At 41.9% G+C, this 16,510-nt stretch overlaps 1 protein-coding gene across 1 annotated transcript in view; it reads left to right on the forward strand.

Annotated features, from left to right (window-relative positions):
* The window catches only part of DEPTOR (DEP domain containing MTOR interacting protein), a 545,002-nt gene that overhangs the window by 273,646 nt on the left and 254,846 nt on the right, over window positions 1–16,510 (forward strand). The window contains exon 4 of the mRNA XM_086966162.1: window positions 5,981–6,104. Within this exon, the coding sequence (XP_086822288.1) occupies window positions 5,981–6,104 (124 nt within the window). The remainder of the gene's footprint in view (window positions 1–5,980; window positions 6,105–16,510) is intronic.

A 16,510-nucleotide genomic window follows, 5' to 3' on the forward strand; every position in this document is an offset into this window, starting at 1 on the left:
AATGAGTTTTAATGGCCCTCCTAAATGCGAGCATCTAACTGCAGTTAACTGCAAAAACCCACGTCCTCTGTCGTTCCTGAAGATTCTAGCCTCTACAGCTATCTCTCCTGAGTAAGCATGGGCGGAAAATCCGTTTCGCTCGCGGATTTTGCGGATTTTCGGTAAATTCGCAATCCGCGAGATTCGCGAATCTCCCGCAAAATCCGCAAATCCGCGAGCAGCGGATTTTATGGCTTGCTCGCACTGTTCGCGTGAGTTCGCGGCTTCCCAGTACAACTTCGCGCCCCGCGAATAAGCGCTAAATTGCAGAAATACGATCTTAGCAAAACTGAAACTACTTACCAGGTTCAAAAGTTCAGGCTCATCATTAGTAGCCATTTCCTGTAGTGCTTCCTGAGGGGCCCCTCCAGAGTTCAGTTGCCAGTTGCAACTATTATGTGACCCTGCTCTGAACCTCAGAATAGTTACACATATGCCACAAAGGTCCTGAATTACAGCTAAGGGAGACAAGCAGGAGCCAGGCTGGAAGTTCAAATCCATTAATCAGCCCCTAATTCATTATTGTCAGTTGGGGCAGGGCAGGTGTTGTAACTAATTTTGCAACAATGAAAGCACTTAGTAAGTGCAAAAGATCACTAATCAGGAAGCACTAAGGAAGCAGGTGCCAGCTAAAAAAATATTCTGTGACACATTAATCAGCCCCAAATTAATTCAGGGCACTTGAGGCAGGGAAGGTGTGCTTTGCTTTGCCACAATAATGTACACTGACTGGACAACCAGAGGGTGCTGTGATGAAACAGAGGGTGGCATGGGTGGGCCAGAGGGTGGCATGAGTAGTCAGAGAGTGGCAGTGGTGACAGAGAGTGGCAGTGATGAAAAAGAGTGTCCCAAACAGGCTGGACACGCACTCGCGAACTGGCAGAAACCAGCGCAAACACAAAAAAAAAATCCGCAAATTCGCGAGAATTCGCGGATTTTGCGGATTGCGAGTTCGCTAATCCGCAAAATTCGCGAACGCGAGATTCGCAAAATTCGCCCATGCTTACTCCTGAGCATTTTCTTCACAGCACACACATGTAGCCCTTGAGATGATACGAGGACATTAAGTCATTAACTGATTTTTTGGGGATTCATATTTATTGGCAACAATTGCAGTCGACAGTGTCTATCACAGTGTTAGACTGTGGTCTTGGAATATGAACAGTTCATACCTAAAAGAGCACATATCGATAAGTGAACATTACATACAAAACAGCAACAGTTGTAAAGTTCTAGTCAATATGCACCTGCAAATGCCAGCGCTATACCGCCGCAATGTCGTGAACTGGGGATAGAACTAGGAATTGGGGTGGAGGTAGGGTGGGTGAAAGAGATGGCAGTGGCAGGCCATAGCAGTCGAAAAAGTAATGCACATGCACTGGCTGCCAGGAGTGTGGAAAAGGGAGTACTAGGTAGAGGAGGGTAGAAAGAGTGGACAGGCACAAGCACGCAGACCCCTACCGCATGAGTGGTAAGTGGTGTTCGTGGGAGAGGCACGCTCAGGTCATGGGGAAATGGCATAAATTCCCACCTCCTGTAGAAGGTCTGTAGAAGGTGCATGAGGAGGGTAGTCCATTGGAGACTGCTTCATGCCCCTACCGGTGGGGCTGTGGGAGATCATTATGGGAGTGTGAGCGCATGTTTCCCAAGGAGGAGCGCTAGGGCCCCAAAACAAGTGCGCGCCTTCTGTTGTTTTCTATGGTTAAATATGCCCAAGGAGAACGCTTCCCACATGTGCGTATCCGGTAAGTTTGTGACCGCACACAGGGTGGTGTGTACCGAGTGCCAGTAACTCTGCAGGGCCCAAGAGGACCACAACATATGCTTGAGTTCAACGTCAGGGGTATGGCAATGGGGGCCATCCACCTGTGCGTCAGGGAAATAACGATTCAATTTGGTTGGGGTAAGATATGCTTTGTGTAGAAGAAAGAATTTAATATTTTTAAAGCAAGAATTACGGTAGACGAGCCAGGGGGAATTCTAACGCTAGTTCCCATTTCCTATCATGCAGCGCTCTCTTAAAATAGTCCTCCTACTTTTGCAGCAGCACTGCAAGAGGGACAGCCATCAGTTCATGGATGGCTTTAAACAGCCAGGTGATAAGGTGCTGACCGCCACCCATGGTAAAGATGGCCTGCAGTACTGGATGAGTGGTAGGCTCTCCCTCCGAGAAGCTCCAAAGGGTACAACAGGTATGGCTAATTTGCTTGTGAAGAAGGAACTTCCCCGAAGGGAGGCCATGTTACGCTATCAACTGGTCGAACTTGAGAAGGTGGCCATCAGAGAAGAGGTCTCCTAGCGTAACCAGCGAGTATACCATTCCAAGTTCTCAGGCCCCTGGGAGAGAAAAAATCATGCAGAATCTCGCCCTGCATGCAAACGGTGGCACCCAAAAGTGTGGCCACTTCCATAATAGGGCTGACTGTGGGGTCCTGTCTTATCAGCCAGGCCAGTAGTCTGCCCGACCTGTCACCCTATCTGTGGAGGGCTGTGCAGGAAGACTTTGCATCCGCGAGTTGCTGGGCAAGTGCAGGATTGCAGTCCACTGCTTTACCCAGTCAGACGAGGTGCTTCTAAGCGTCTACTATTTCCCTATCCAAAGTCCGGTGGACTCCTACATTCTTCTGGGTACAGAAACCTCTTGTCATCACCTTAATGGCTACCCACTCTAGTGCCCTGGTAGTAGCTGTTTTGTGGTTCTTAGCAAAGTACTGCCGAATATGGTTTGCTTACTCGTCACAGAAGAATTGTTCCTCCAGGCAATCCCTCGAGAGCCAACACAAGGAGATGATGGACGGAGCATTGACATTTTTAGACACTCACCCCCAGTTACAGATCTGGGTTAAATCAATCATCGTTCTTTAGCTCACTTTGCCACGTCAGTTTAGACCCAGCTATATGCAAATCAGTCTTGACCCTGTGCCTCATGGAACAGCACAAACTGCCAAGCCAGGAATACAAGTCTCCTGGGACCGGTTTCGGGGTAACACCCATCATCAGCCAGGCTAGCTTGAATCCAGTGGCAAAGTGGGCAGGGGACCCATGTCTGGGTATACCCTGCCAACTTAGGACAAACAAAGCAAACACAAGTAGATTATGGACCGAGCCCTGAAATGTTTCTGACACTGAACCCCAGTCACAGATCTGGCTGAATCCATCATCGTTCTTTAGCTCACTTTGCCACCTCAGTTCAGACCCAGTTCAATCCCTTGAGAGCCTCTTCGTAGATGTTTGTGGATGTGGAGGAGGTACACACCGGGGGTCTATCATGTGGGAATCATGATCGGAGACTATGCGACTCCGATAATCCAAGTGTTGGATAAGGGGTGTCAAGGAGGCGTAGCAAAGAAAACGGTTGAGGCATGCATAAAGATCACGAGGCATGCATAAATATCATGAGGCACCGAGTGAAAGGAATAAAGCTGAGTCCTAGTGAACTGAGATCGCCACACATCCAACAGTGATCAATGATTTACTTAGCTCCTGAAATGCAGAGGAGCGTGGCACTGGAGGGTGGGGTCTGTCCAAGTCGAGTTCTTGCACACAGTTGTAGTTGCCTCCCTACACCAAGGGCAACACTGTCTTATGAGCTAACATGGCGGATAGAGAGTGCCTGAACGCTTCCGGATCTGTGTTGGAGCGTAGATGCCCCCTATAAGTATTGGCTTACCATCTAATTGGCCCTCAAGGAGTACATACCATCCCTACCTTCGGTCATGGCCACTTCCTGAAATGGAATATAGGGTCTAACCCAAGTCAAGTCATTGCTGCAAATCACTCCTTTAGAGTGAACTGACCTTTAGAAAATAATCTTAGTGCTAGGATAACTTTCTTCAGTGTGTTGCTGCTCTTTTTCCCTGCAGTGGATGTTGGTCCTTGACCTTCCAAGGAAACCCTTAGTAACACATGACATTTCTTGTTGACTTTTGTCTTCCAACATTGCATTTATTAGGCTCTTATACTAAATGTGCACCTTCAGTGCAAGGGTTTTCACTAGTCCCTTATGAGACTAGTGAAGTTTATTTTTATTTCCACCCTTGGTATATAAATGTTAACTGGTTGAATAAAATGTACTCTTTTGTGATGTCTTTTATCTGCCTTTTAAATATAAACGAGGCTTGGAGAAGAGCTTCCAGACTGGTCTGATGCTATCCCTTTTGTTGAGAAGTGTAAGAACATTTCGCATCTCATATCATTGCCCCCTGGGGACCCAGGCTTGACCTATATTTATTGATGAAAATATGATGTTTTGCAATGTGCTTGTTAAATTAAATCACCAAGCACATATTGTAGAGCTAAACCTTGAAGTCTGCAGAACTGCTAAAGGGAGAGGCAAGAAATGATTCATCTCTGTCTGTGAGTGCCTCCTTTTCACGCTTGGATTTAGTATATTTAAACTTTACCCTCTCTTAAATGGAAAGTGTCTTTCCCTCGGGATCTTTCAATATATGCATTTAATAAAGGCGTTGAAGGACAAGGAACCAGAAGGAGAACGTTTTTCCCCTCAAAGTCTGACCAAGCCGTAGGGATCACTTTACTTTCCAACTTAACCCATAAATCCTGGCTGGCCATCTTGCTATATACTAAAATCTGGTCTTTCGGCCACAGCTGCCGACTTGGGAACTGGGGAAACAGGTTTCACTACCGGCGTCACCTCAACCTCCTCTGATTCTGGGCAAATCACTTAATCTCCCTGTTAAATGAATGGTAACACCCACTAATCATATCAGAGATTGCTTTGGTTGACGTTGAACCCCCCACTGTGCAAGTTGCTGTTATTGTTATTATTGTAAAACCTGCTGTGTGAAATGTTATTTCTGCCATATAAATAAATGCTTTATCTGTACACCATTTGGCCTCAACAGTACAAGCTCTCATTTAAAACAGGAACAGGTAATCATTTGACTCAGGCGTGCCATCTCTAGTTTTAGAGGTTCTGCTGTAGGGATAACTGGATTCGATGTTATTATCTGCAGTGTATTGTTTTGTGTAATACAAAGTACAAAAAAGTATGATGCAATGCTTAGCTACTTGTTGTGGATGTTAAGAGCTGAGTGGCGCGTTGTACTGCATACTATCACATGGAGCTCTGTCTTCGTTGTTTGCTCCACGGAGCTGTGTAAATGGCTTCCAACTCGTATTAAGATTTCTGAGGTTCTCATCGAGAGCAAGGCGTATCATATGCAAGAGGAGATATCCTAAGCACTTTGAGGCCCAACGCCATCTAACTATCCAATGAAGTTCTTTGCACGGTGGTCATTACTAGTTGAATTACCTCCCATGTTCATAGAATAATGTGCAATATTGCAGTCATGTCAGCTGTTCAGTCATTATCAAACAGCCCCGAATATGCTTTCCAGAATGATAGCCAATTGTAGAGCCACCAACTTTGCTGTAATGTGACATCCACTGAGGAAAAACAAGCATTGGCAAAACCAACAGGTCTGGCTTTGGCTTCCAGTCTTTTGGCTGTGTCAATGCTTGTTTTGTTATGTCATTGGTTTTCAAAAACGTTATTTGTTGAGGAAGCTGCTGGGCCCTCGCCAATCTAAAAAACAAAAGTGGCTAAAAGCAAAAATAGTTTTGTAGTCTCAAAATTTGCAAAATGGCATAGTAGTCCCTAACACTAAGGCAACTGCTTTGTGTGCAGATGTAGTCTTTGTGAGAGAGCAAAATGCCATCACTCACAGGGAAGTCTGCCAATAGCTGAAGTAAGCTATTGCCTCATGCTGAATGCTGTATGCTCTGTATGCTGAAGTGCACAGACCTAAAATTTGAATTGCGCATTATCAGAGCAGAGGATGAAGAGGTTGGCTAACATGCATTGCTACTGCCAGACCTAATAAATCGGTCTTCTTCACTGCTATATGATTCTTGCGCTTTTGCTCCCCTGCTGGGGTGTATTTTCTCTGATATGTGCTTTTCTTCCTTTACTTCTTAGTGTGTGATGAACATAAGGAATTCAAGGATGTCAAGCTCTTCTATCGCTTCAGGAAGGATGACGGCACCTTTCCCATGGACAATGAGATCAAAGTCTTCATGCGAGGACAGAGGATGTATGAGAAGTAGGTTGCATTGAATGACTAAATAAGTGACCAAATGAATGGAAAGATGAATTCATAATACAAGATGAATTAAAATAGATTCCAAGAATTTAGGCAGGGATCTGCACAGTATAAAGTAGTGAAGCAATAGAGATGGAGCTAAGAGAGTGGAGAGGGACTTGTAGATACATAGCAACTTTGGGTCTCTCCTTAGAGAGCCTCCACATTGTGCAGAAGTCCACAGTACAACTTGACCACAGTACTACGTCATGGATTTTCAACCTCACATGAAACACTAAATGGTCTGCCGCAGAGTCCCTGGTGAAATGTCATGTGTTTTTCAAACTGTTCTCAAGGACCGTCATGCATCTAGCTCTTGCCGGCCATGGTCACAGAGGCAAAGTAATTAGCAAACTTATTTCATATGAACCTCTAAAGTGAATTCACAATTACTTAAAAGCTCTTCATAAAGATCACTCTTAAAGAAGAAGTTGTTGGGATTGTTAACGATTTAAATAATGGGGCTGATTCACAAAGGTATATAAGGAATGTAAACGAGTGCTGCTGTAATACTCTTTTAAGTATTCTTCCATCACTTTGTGAATTGGCCAAAAAAATATCCAAAATGTTATTCATTTATTAATAGTGAGTTAGATGTTTCAGGGATGATTCACAAAAGCATGCAAGATTAAGTATATAGTACTTCTTCCTGTACTCGTAAATGATTTCATGGTTTGGCCCTAGTGCATTTGGCATTCTCTGTATTCTGTCTGGTTAAGGTAATGTGGAGGCTGCTGTCTAAAAATGTGTTTGACTAATTCAAACTTGTGACTCAGTTTTGTTGATCATCAGACACATTTGTGTGTGGGACGGGTGTGTAGAGGAATACCTTGATAGAAACTTAAAACACAACATAAACCCATAGTGACATCTATTCCGACAAACTTCTCAGCCACTGAAGTTGACACATTATTACTTTTGATACCTTTTGATTTAGAAGAAACTAATAATACTTCTGAGTGACCCTGTAACTCTTCTTATTCTTATGGTTCTGAGTAGTGGGATATCCTCGGCCTCTGCAGCAGCCCCCACTGATGATAGAAAGATGACCATCTATAGGCAGGCTGGGGATGGAATCAATGCGTGCCTTAGATTTACCAATCAGCAGTCTCCGTAGCTCTCATTGACCAAAAGCAAAAGGATGGGACTTCTTGAGCATTATAACTACATATTGAAACACTGCATATCTCAAGAGCCACAGGGATGTTTCAAAAGTAATAATGTCATTCTTCTCTTCTGTATTATTGAGTTGCAAGAGGCATGGTCAACTGGCAAACTTTGGCTTAATGGTGATGAGTTTTTTATGGTAAAATCCAAGCCATCAAAGAAAGGGAGATCATTAGATGGGCTATGTACTTTTATGAAAACATATTACAGAATCAGTTACATTTTCCGCTAAGAACAGTGGCCTTCTGGCTCTCCTCTTGCTGCTTTTGCTGCAAATTGGAAAGCCTCTCTTTTCAATAAATGGATGTATGCAATCCCTGATGATTAACGCTTACATCTCTTTGACGCCTCTAGCTCTTTTTAGAAGCATATGAACAGTTGTAGCAAGAACAGTGTCATAGGCCTGCGTAATATGAATGCATGATCCTCCGAGATGTGTATTCTGGATGATGATTGGGCCAGTAGCTTGAAAAACCCAGGTACCCGCAACATAAATAAATGTTATATCTTAACAGAGTACTAAACTGCAAAGGTTTAATGGCTGAATGAATAATGTACCAACCTTAGCTTTGATCAGCTGCTAAAAACGTGTTGTTGACTATGATTTGCTTGATTGTGGTTTACTTAAAAATACTATTGTTGATCTTTTTTGTGCTAAAAGACAAAAGTGACAATGACTCTATAGTAATTACACTTAAAGTCAAGGTGACCTCACCTAAAGGACCAAAACTGTTAGAACCCAAGGTTTAACATCTGGGGAGAGGCATATTTGCCCAAAAGTCAAAATATCTAATGGGAGGCCTGATTCAGCCTTTTTTCAGTACCAGATTTAAAAAAAAACTCACAGAAAATTCTGTTTTAATTGCCTTTCTATAATAAGTTAAAAGTGTGAACTGCTTCATGCTATTTTCATTTAAATTGGTGAATTCTGAAACTGAACCTGAACACTAGCGGCCATCAAACCTGCTCCTCTCTTTCTAATCCCAGTATTGCTAAACACAGTTTTAAGAGATCCCTTAAGCACCAGAAATCAGAAAGTGTTTGCGGTGCCCTCTTTGTAACAATTTAAGGTAAAGTCGTTTCTGTATTTTGGAAGTTGTCATAGATTGTGGATACTTGGCTTTACCATCGAACCACACAGTCACCCATGCCCTGTGGTTCCTCTTAACAATGACTGATGCTGACAATGCAAATACAAACCGCCTAATGATATGTGTTAATACTGACTTACTAGCTTGCTGTTCTTCAGTCAGGAGAGGCAAACCATCTGATCAGTACCTTCTGTCTGATTTTTCACTAATAACCCTGGGTGGAAGATTTGTACGGTACCATTGGTATGGCAGTTGGACAATTAAAATGATTTTCCAAAGTTGGACAACATGGGTACCAGTTCACAATAAGAATTCTCTTATTGACCCAGATTGATTTCCATCCATTGCCACGCTTTACATTGTTTAAAAAACTTATACTAAGTGGTTTATCAATAATATGGAGACATAGGTGGTCCAAAGTGATGTAGTGCTAGCTTGTCAAGTTGGCTTCTAGGAGTATGTAGCACTTATGTATACACTGTATGGTTCTTGAAATCCTTAACAAATTTATAGGATTTTCTCACCAGCTGGTAATTTTGAGATCAAGGTTCAGCAAATGTAGTCTGACTGGGCTACCATTTCTCCTTCTCGGAGTCTTAAAAGTGATGCTGTAATAAAAATCTCAGGGCATCGTTCTAAGATCAAACTACCCATCTACCAAAGCTCTTAAGATAATTTGTTAATGCTTCATAGTGGCTTTTGCAGATAGAGAATTGGAAAGAAATCATATAACAATACCTGCAACATTCAATAATCATATTCTCTTTCTCCTGCACTATCCACCCTAAACTCATTTGATTGCGAAAAAGCAGTTGCACTGTTGTTTTTTCGTTAACATCTAAATATGACTTCTATTTTTGCTGATTTTATTGCTAGTCCCCTGCCAAAAGACAGATCCTCAACCAGCTTTATCTTTTCTTCTGTCTTTATCGCTTTGTAAGTTGGGAATTAGTGGCCCTGTTTGAGAGGTTTTGTGTATAGGGTATTGATCTTGTCAAGTATTTCTGTATTTTAAAGACAAACATTAAGTATAGAAGCAAGTTTTTTAAACTTGAAATAAATTTTATCCTTTTGTATTAGAAACAATGATTTCACGTTTCAATAAGATTGAAGTTGTTCAATGCATTTAGTAAACAAGAAATTGAATTTAACTGAATAAAGAGGTTATCTTAAGTTTAGAAAAGTCTTGTCTAGACCACTTTTTTCCTTTAAAATACAAAATACAGAGGAGCCATGCTCCCCTTGGTATAGCATTGCTTACTATTTTGTATTGTTGTGACATAATGGCTGGCATTGCGAGAAAGCACAGTTTTTTTAGGATGATGCTAATTATGATGGTTACTTTTTTCACAGGGCAGTCAAAACTATTATAAAATATCCCACTTCTTAATGCTTCTGTCTAGAAATGAAAAACTCTTTTTTTCTGAGCTTTTCTGCCTGTTATATCAATACATATTCACAAAGTGAGGATTCCCAAATTTTTCATTACTTAATAAAAATATACTTGGTCTTGATTCTGTCTTAATGAACCCTTCAAAGCTGTCATCTTGAGGAGGGTTGGCAAAAAACACGATTGTTGTTTCTTTTCTGCTGGGTACCACAGTGCACGATTTTATTCTTAATGTTTTTACTTGTCTTAGCATTCAAAGGATTTGTTTGATAGTGGATCAAGCTTTTTTTAATATATCAAGTGATCCCTTTTCCATAGATAATGTTTAGGAGTGTTCTACTTTATATTTTGAGATGTTGGGAGTAAAATCAATTTTAAATAAATTAAAGGATGCGTTCATTACGTTAAAGTCCTACTTAACATCAGGCGACACAAATAGTAGTGGCCCAACTTGGAGAATGTAGCTACTAAATATTTTGATCTGGATATATTTGTAGAGTAGTGGTCATATTTTGGCTAGTAGTCTCTCTATCTATTTCTCCCTGTTTTAACGATTTAACACGTGAAATCAAGGCTTATCTATGGGACTGAGTGCGCCAAGAAAAGTTTCCAAATATAAATGCGGGAGACATAGAAGCTACCATGTGGTGGAGTTCAACAGCTTTTGTAGGTCTTAAGGTGCAACAACCTTTTCTTTTTGGCAGTTCCTGGATATTTTCAAAGATAAAGATTTCCCTTTTGTTGAAGATAAAGAAAGAATTCATAGCAGATTCCTAAAGCGAGTAAATTGTTAGTTCAGTTGACAATGTTTTTTCCACTTGCCAGTTGTGATTTAGGGCCACATGTACGACAGTCAGGTTTTGCGACTTGCAAAGTGTGGTTTTTGGTGAATCGCAATTTACGAGTCATAAAACCTAATGCACAACTGTGTCTCAAACACTGTTTGTGATTCCCAAATGGGTCACTCACAATGAACCTGCATTCATTAATATTCAAGAGGCAGGTCGCAGTTTGCAACCCATTGGGATTGGCCTTCACTCACAGAGATGGTGGCCTGCTGGGGTCAGCAGACCACAATGTCTGTGACAGCTTTTTAAATAAAGTAGTTAAATGCAGCCCGTGTTCCTTTTTCTTCCTTAAAGAAAAACAGGATGCATTTAAAAAATAAAGATTAAATTTTTTTTTTCGTTTTTATTAAAGCGGGCAGTGGTCAGTGGGACCACTGCCTGCTCTGAAACAATGGTGAGGGCCCCCATGCACAAAGAAAAGGGATCCCTTCAAATTTTCGAATGGGTTACCACCAATTTGAAATTGGTGGTAATGTGCGAATGTTTTTTGACCGCATTCCTGGCTCGCAAAACATTCATACATACAAGTGCGACTCGCTATTAGGAAGGGAAGCCTTTTACACGCCCCCTCCTAATAGCGACTCGCAAACCCTATTTTGCTTACCAACCCGCAAAAAAGGGTTGGTATGTAAAAGTGGGCTGTTTACGACCAGTAAAATGCATCCTACATCTGGCCCTCTATGTTGTTGAGTGAGTTCCATCAAATAATTGGACTTAGTTTTGATTACGCAATTTGTTTTTTGTGGTGGTGCTTCTTTTTTCAGTGTTTGTTTAAACAAAAATGGTAAGTGATGCTTGCATATTACATTCACCTCTAAAGAAGACAGATAAAAAAAATCACAATGCTGTGATAAGTTGCTGGTAGTATTCAGGATGAGAGAAGACTGGGAAAGGGGCAGCAACATTGTATCCCCTCTCCTAGACATAAGAAGATTAATACCTGACCTCTTAAGTGCAAGTCCTCTATTTTTACTACTTGTTCAGTACCACAGTAGTTAGAGACACAGACCACGCAGGCTGCAGGTGCGAGGGATTTAATTGAAGACTGATAATAAAGTGTGGCATATAACATAATATCATGACTATATCACTTTACCCCTCTTTCTTATCATAGTCCTGCCTGCCAGCATAAGAATGAATTAAGAAGGGACAAGTGTTCGAATGGTATCCAACAAGAGATAACCTGGAGTTCCACTCCAGCCGCAATCCATGTGGAAGCATCCATATTGATCCACTCTTAAGAAAAAAGAGCGACTCTCAGAAAAATATAAAACTTCACAGATATAGAGGTTTAAAAAAACACACACTCACACAGTGGTTCCACATCATGCATGATTTGAACATTGTCATCAAATCGGTAACAAGAACCTAAGACACCAGAAAGATCAAATCAACACTACCATGATGAGGAACATGAATTCTTACAGGATAACCTAGGACCCAGATCTCCCTCACAGTACTCAGACAACCTTTGGAATCTCAGTGAGGCCTTCAACCAAAGAAGAACCATATACAAACTGGAAAGATGGGAACGCCTGTTCACAAACAGCACTAACCTCAACAAACAACTATTGTGAACAGAAACAAGTTTCAAAGCAAGGTCTGACAAAGGCCATAATAAAAGTGCTGTTCTTTTAAGGACTGACATATAAACCTAAGACCCAGGCACAGCCGCCACTTAAGAACAACTGTCATCTAACACCTCTTGCACTAGCTCACTGGACGTAAGATATTGAGGAAGGTTATCACCAAAATCTGTCTACAGAAACCTTAGTTTCTCACAACATAGGGTTCTGTGAGGGGTCATAATGTCAGAACAGGGAACGCACCGGTACAGGTGAGCATATACATCAACAGGAGGATGTCAGTGACTTAGATGAAAGGAAAAAGTTACAGGTACATATATCTTCCTCAATCCTAAGCCGATATCTGCAAATCTCAACTGTCGACATTATACCATACAATCAATATATTGCCCATTTGCCCACATTTAGCAGTATAGCCAAGTAGTTGGAGAGCCATATTCTGAGCCCTAACTTATTTATATTTATTTTTAGAGAGCCTTACAGAGTGCTGACGTGTGACCTTGTTCACTGCAGAAGATTGAAAAAGTGACAAAAAGGGTTTTTGAGTCCAGCTGGAATAGGTGTGGGGTACTTAAGCCAGCATTCCTCATTCGCTCCCCTGGTATTGAAGGTTCTAATTTAACATTGCTCAGAACAGGTCTCTTTGTATGCTTCTCCTGAATTGAAGGTAGTTGACTCTCTGCTCGAGCTGAGGGCTAGGATTGCTCCACAGATTCGATCTCAGGATTCCGATGGATCTTCAGGCTTGTTTTAGTCTTGTGAAGCGGTGTTTTTGGCTCACCTGAGAAAAGCATGCTGCAAGGTCATGGTTGGTATCATAGTGGCAAGTCATCTTTTGAAGGTATATAGCACCTAATCTGCTAAAGAGAGAAAGTGAAAGCAAAACAATACATTCTCAATATAACCCTCTCAGAGATCTAAAAGAAGGTATATTGAGTCTGCCAGAATCCTCCATACTTGCAGAGAGAATGACATTTACAATCTGCTGGAATAGCTTTCGTGAAATGGAATAAATTCTTAGCTTTTACTGCAGTATTCTGAAGCAATCAACTGCAAAATCATAAGTTATCACCGCTCATCAAGGTCGGAAAGATTTAGTTGGCAGTGGGACACAAAGAAACCTACGTGTAAGAACAGCATGTAAAAGCCTTATCATATGTGGTAGACAACAGCAACCACTAGTGTCATAAGACCAAATCCACGAGGCGATCATTATTGAAAACTTGAGCCACTTCTGGCATCCAGCCTGCATGTCTTATCTCCTTTTTATCACTGAAACAAAACTGATTACAACACAGAGAGCACAAAAACAAATCAACATGAAGTGCAAACCAAGTTACTTTTCTGCCACTTCATATGACAGGCAGTCCCAATATTCTGTTTGAGAAAGGATCCATTATTGAATATCAAACCATTGGTGAACCGTAGGGCAAAACCTTAGAATTACAAATTGAAGAATAAGGTATCATAACACCAGCAGAATCAAACCAAGCCAAAGTGTAGCCATGATATCAATTCAGTTAAAAAAGAATGATGACAGACTCATGAATATGCATAACCTCTCGAAGCTCTTGCACGACAAACCCTTTGCTATCAAAATATGAGTAACTGCATAGTACACGCATGTTAATGACGTGGTCTCCGAAGGTTCTGACACACATTCCCCGGAGTCACATGTATCCCACACTACCACCCCTACTCGTGGTAGCTGAACATCTCCAAATGTCCTGACTTCATCATCTATGGAAGGGGTGCCTTCAATTGGTCGTGCCAGAGGATCCCCCTATATTGAGCCCAGGCCGCCCATATCTTGTGGTGCTTTTGTGGGATCCCCAAAAGGCATTCACAGGGATTTCCAGACTCATACATCTGAGTAGACTCGTTTTCCATCTTTCTAAACTGTGGACATTTTCATCTTTCCATGCTTTGGTGATGTCCTGTTTTGAGACAAATAGCCCCAGCCACATGAGGGCGGCCTAATATCTATTTTTGTCGATTTCTTCTGCAAAATACTGTAGGGTAAATTTGGGGTCTCTGGGCAAACTCCATCCCAGTTTCCACCCCAAGTAAGTATGCAGAAATACCTTCTTGAATTATGAACAGAAGAGAAGGTGATTCATCCATGTGATTGTAGGCGAAACCCTACAATGTCCAGGACAGTGCATCCATGGTGTAACAGAAAAATCCATAAGGCCGACATACGGAGAATATGGCGCATACTGTCACTGTAGACCCTGCAACGAAGTTACACAATGCAGGACAATGACATCCTTGAATTAAAAACACTTTTAAAAGAAGTGGCGTGTCAGGAAAGAACATTTTATTTGAAAACGCATTGCTGTATTTAGCAAATTCAGAGCACTGTAGCACCTGCTGGCCTTGGAATGACCTCAATGAAACCGTGCACAACAGTACCACCCAACATCAAGTCATCATAAAAATAATTATACTTGTACATGTGATGCTTATATGTTCTTAATACTCCCTCGCGCCTTTGGAGGAAGGAACATCTCATGCATCTGTAGGATGTCTTTGAGAGGTATTACGATGCTTCTGCTTTAATAGAGCATCCCTGGTCTGGCACCCATTGTGCCAGACCAATGCGATGCACAGAAACGTGTACTTAATTTATCAGGGCATCATGCGACTGAAGGGAGAACCTATGGCAGCGCTTGCTGTTACATTGCACGTTCTTGTTGGTCCTACACAAGGAGCACACAGATAATCAACAGAATATAGTCCCAGAGGACCAGAGAGAAACCTCCCACTGACCACCAGTTGTACAGCTGTGCTCTTAAAGGTTCCAGGCAATACTGTGACAGCCACACTAGTGACGCTGGAAAGACCCACGACCAAACCACACTGCTGGCATTTGGATCTGGTACCCAGACCTTCCACCTTACCCCCAACCACAAGGCACAAGTAGCGAGTATAGTCAAAGGCGTAGCTAGAGCTTGTAGCACCAGGGGCTATCCCTCAGAATGCCGCCCCTGGCATCCGCAGCCCTGTGATTATTGTGTGAGCTTAAGTCTCGGACTTGAATTTGGAATCTCACCTCACTGTCAAATTTCGGGCCCAAATATTTCTCATGTGTATCATTGTAATGCTAGTTTTTATTGGTCTATTAACGAGTGCAAGTAAGTGTTAACTATCTAAACTTGCAGTTGTAGAAGGCTGTGCAGAGCACCCTGAGTATTTGCAATTTTCTGTTGAGTGTTTCTTTCAATTTGATTATTCAGTTTTCCATCAACAAAAAAATACAGAGAACTAACATTGCAGCATAGTTACAGTTGACACAGACCGCTTCGCTTAGGTGTGTGTGGTGGGCGCAGAGACTAGACCGGGAAGTCCAATATGTTCTCAACTTCGTTAGGGAAAGAAGAAAGAACAAAAACCCTTCCTCTGTCGTACACGTTACTACTACACAATGTGCATGTGTGTGGCCAACGGGGAGGTGGGGGTAGAATTTTCAGATCCAAGTCGGATGCAACACCTGTTCAAAGGGACTACTGTCAGGTCCAGTCAGATTCAACAAGTGTTCACTATTGGGTAAAACTTGTGAGTCCAATGCATCCCCCTGCTCACACTCCGCACTTGTATCATTGTCTCCCAATGTTATTGAGTCTTAATGTACACTGCTATGTTAACATTGTTTACCAAGAGTTCCAGACATGATGTTGAATAATCCAACCATGTGAATCTATGAAAGATCTAGTATTAGAGAGCACCTAAATACGCCAACGTATTGTTATTTGAAAGCTTGAGAGCGGAGTGAAAAGGACTGATTACCAGGGTGTTTACATGTTTTATGCAGTGAAACAAATGTCTAAGGCCCTCGTTATGACTGGCCAAGCAAAATGGGCAGGAATGTCCCTCCCCCAGAGTTACTGATACAGGGAAAATCCAAGTTGGACCCTAACAGACCACTAAGAAATAAAGAATTACTGGGTAAAATCTGTAACACTGGTACTAATTCCCCTGGTATTTTCACATTTTTTCCATGCCTTCACACAGATTTCGTCTGTTTTCAGCAGTCGAAATCTCCGGGTAAAATAAAAAAATCTGTGGTGCTTCCACAAATCTCATAATTCCGAAGCGGTTTCTGGTCCCATGGGAATTAATAGGTCATTCATATTGAGGGCCTTATATGCTTGCAATTAGGAAGACTGCCTTGAAAAACTATCTGCAAGTGGCAACCCTTCCTTCTGCTGTAAGAAGTAACTGCTCCTAGCAGTCAAGTGCTGGGCAGAATAATTCAATTTAGTAGGCTGTGAGCTTTAGGCTT

Source organism: Lissotriton vulgaris, chromosome 4_1 (assembly GCF_964263255.1).
Source record: "Lissotriton vulgaris chromosome 4_1, aLisVul1.2, whole genome shotgun sequence".
NCBI lineage: Eukaryota > Metazoa > Chordata > Amphibia > Caudata > Salamandridae > Lissotriton > Lissotriton vulgaris.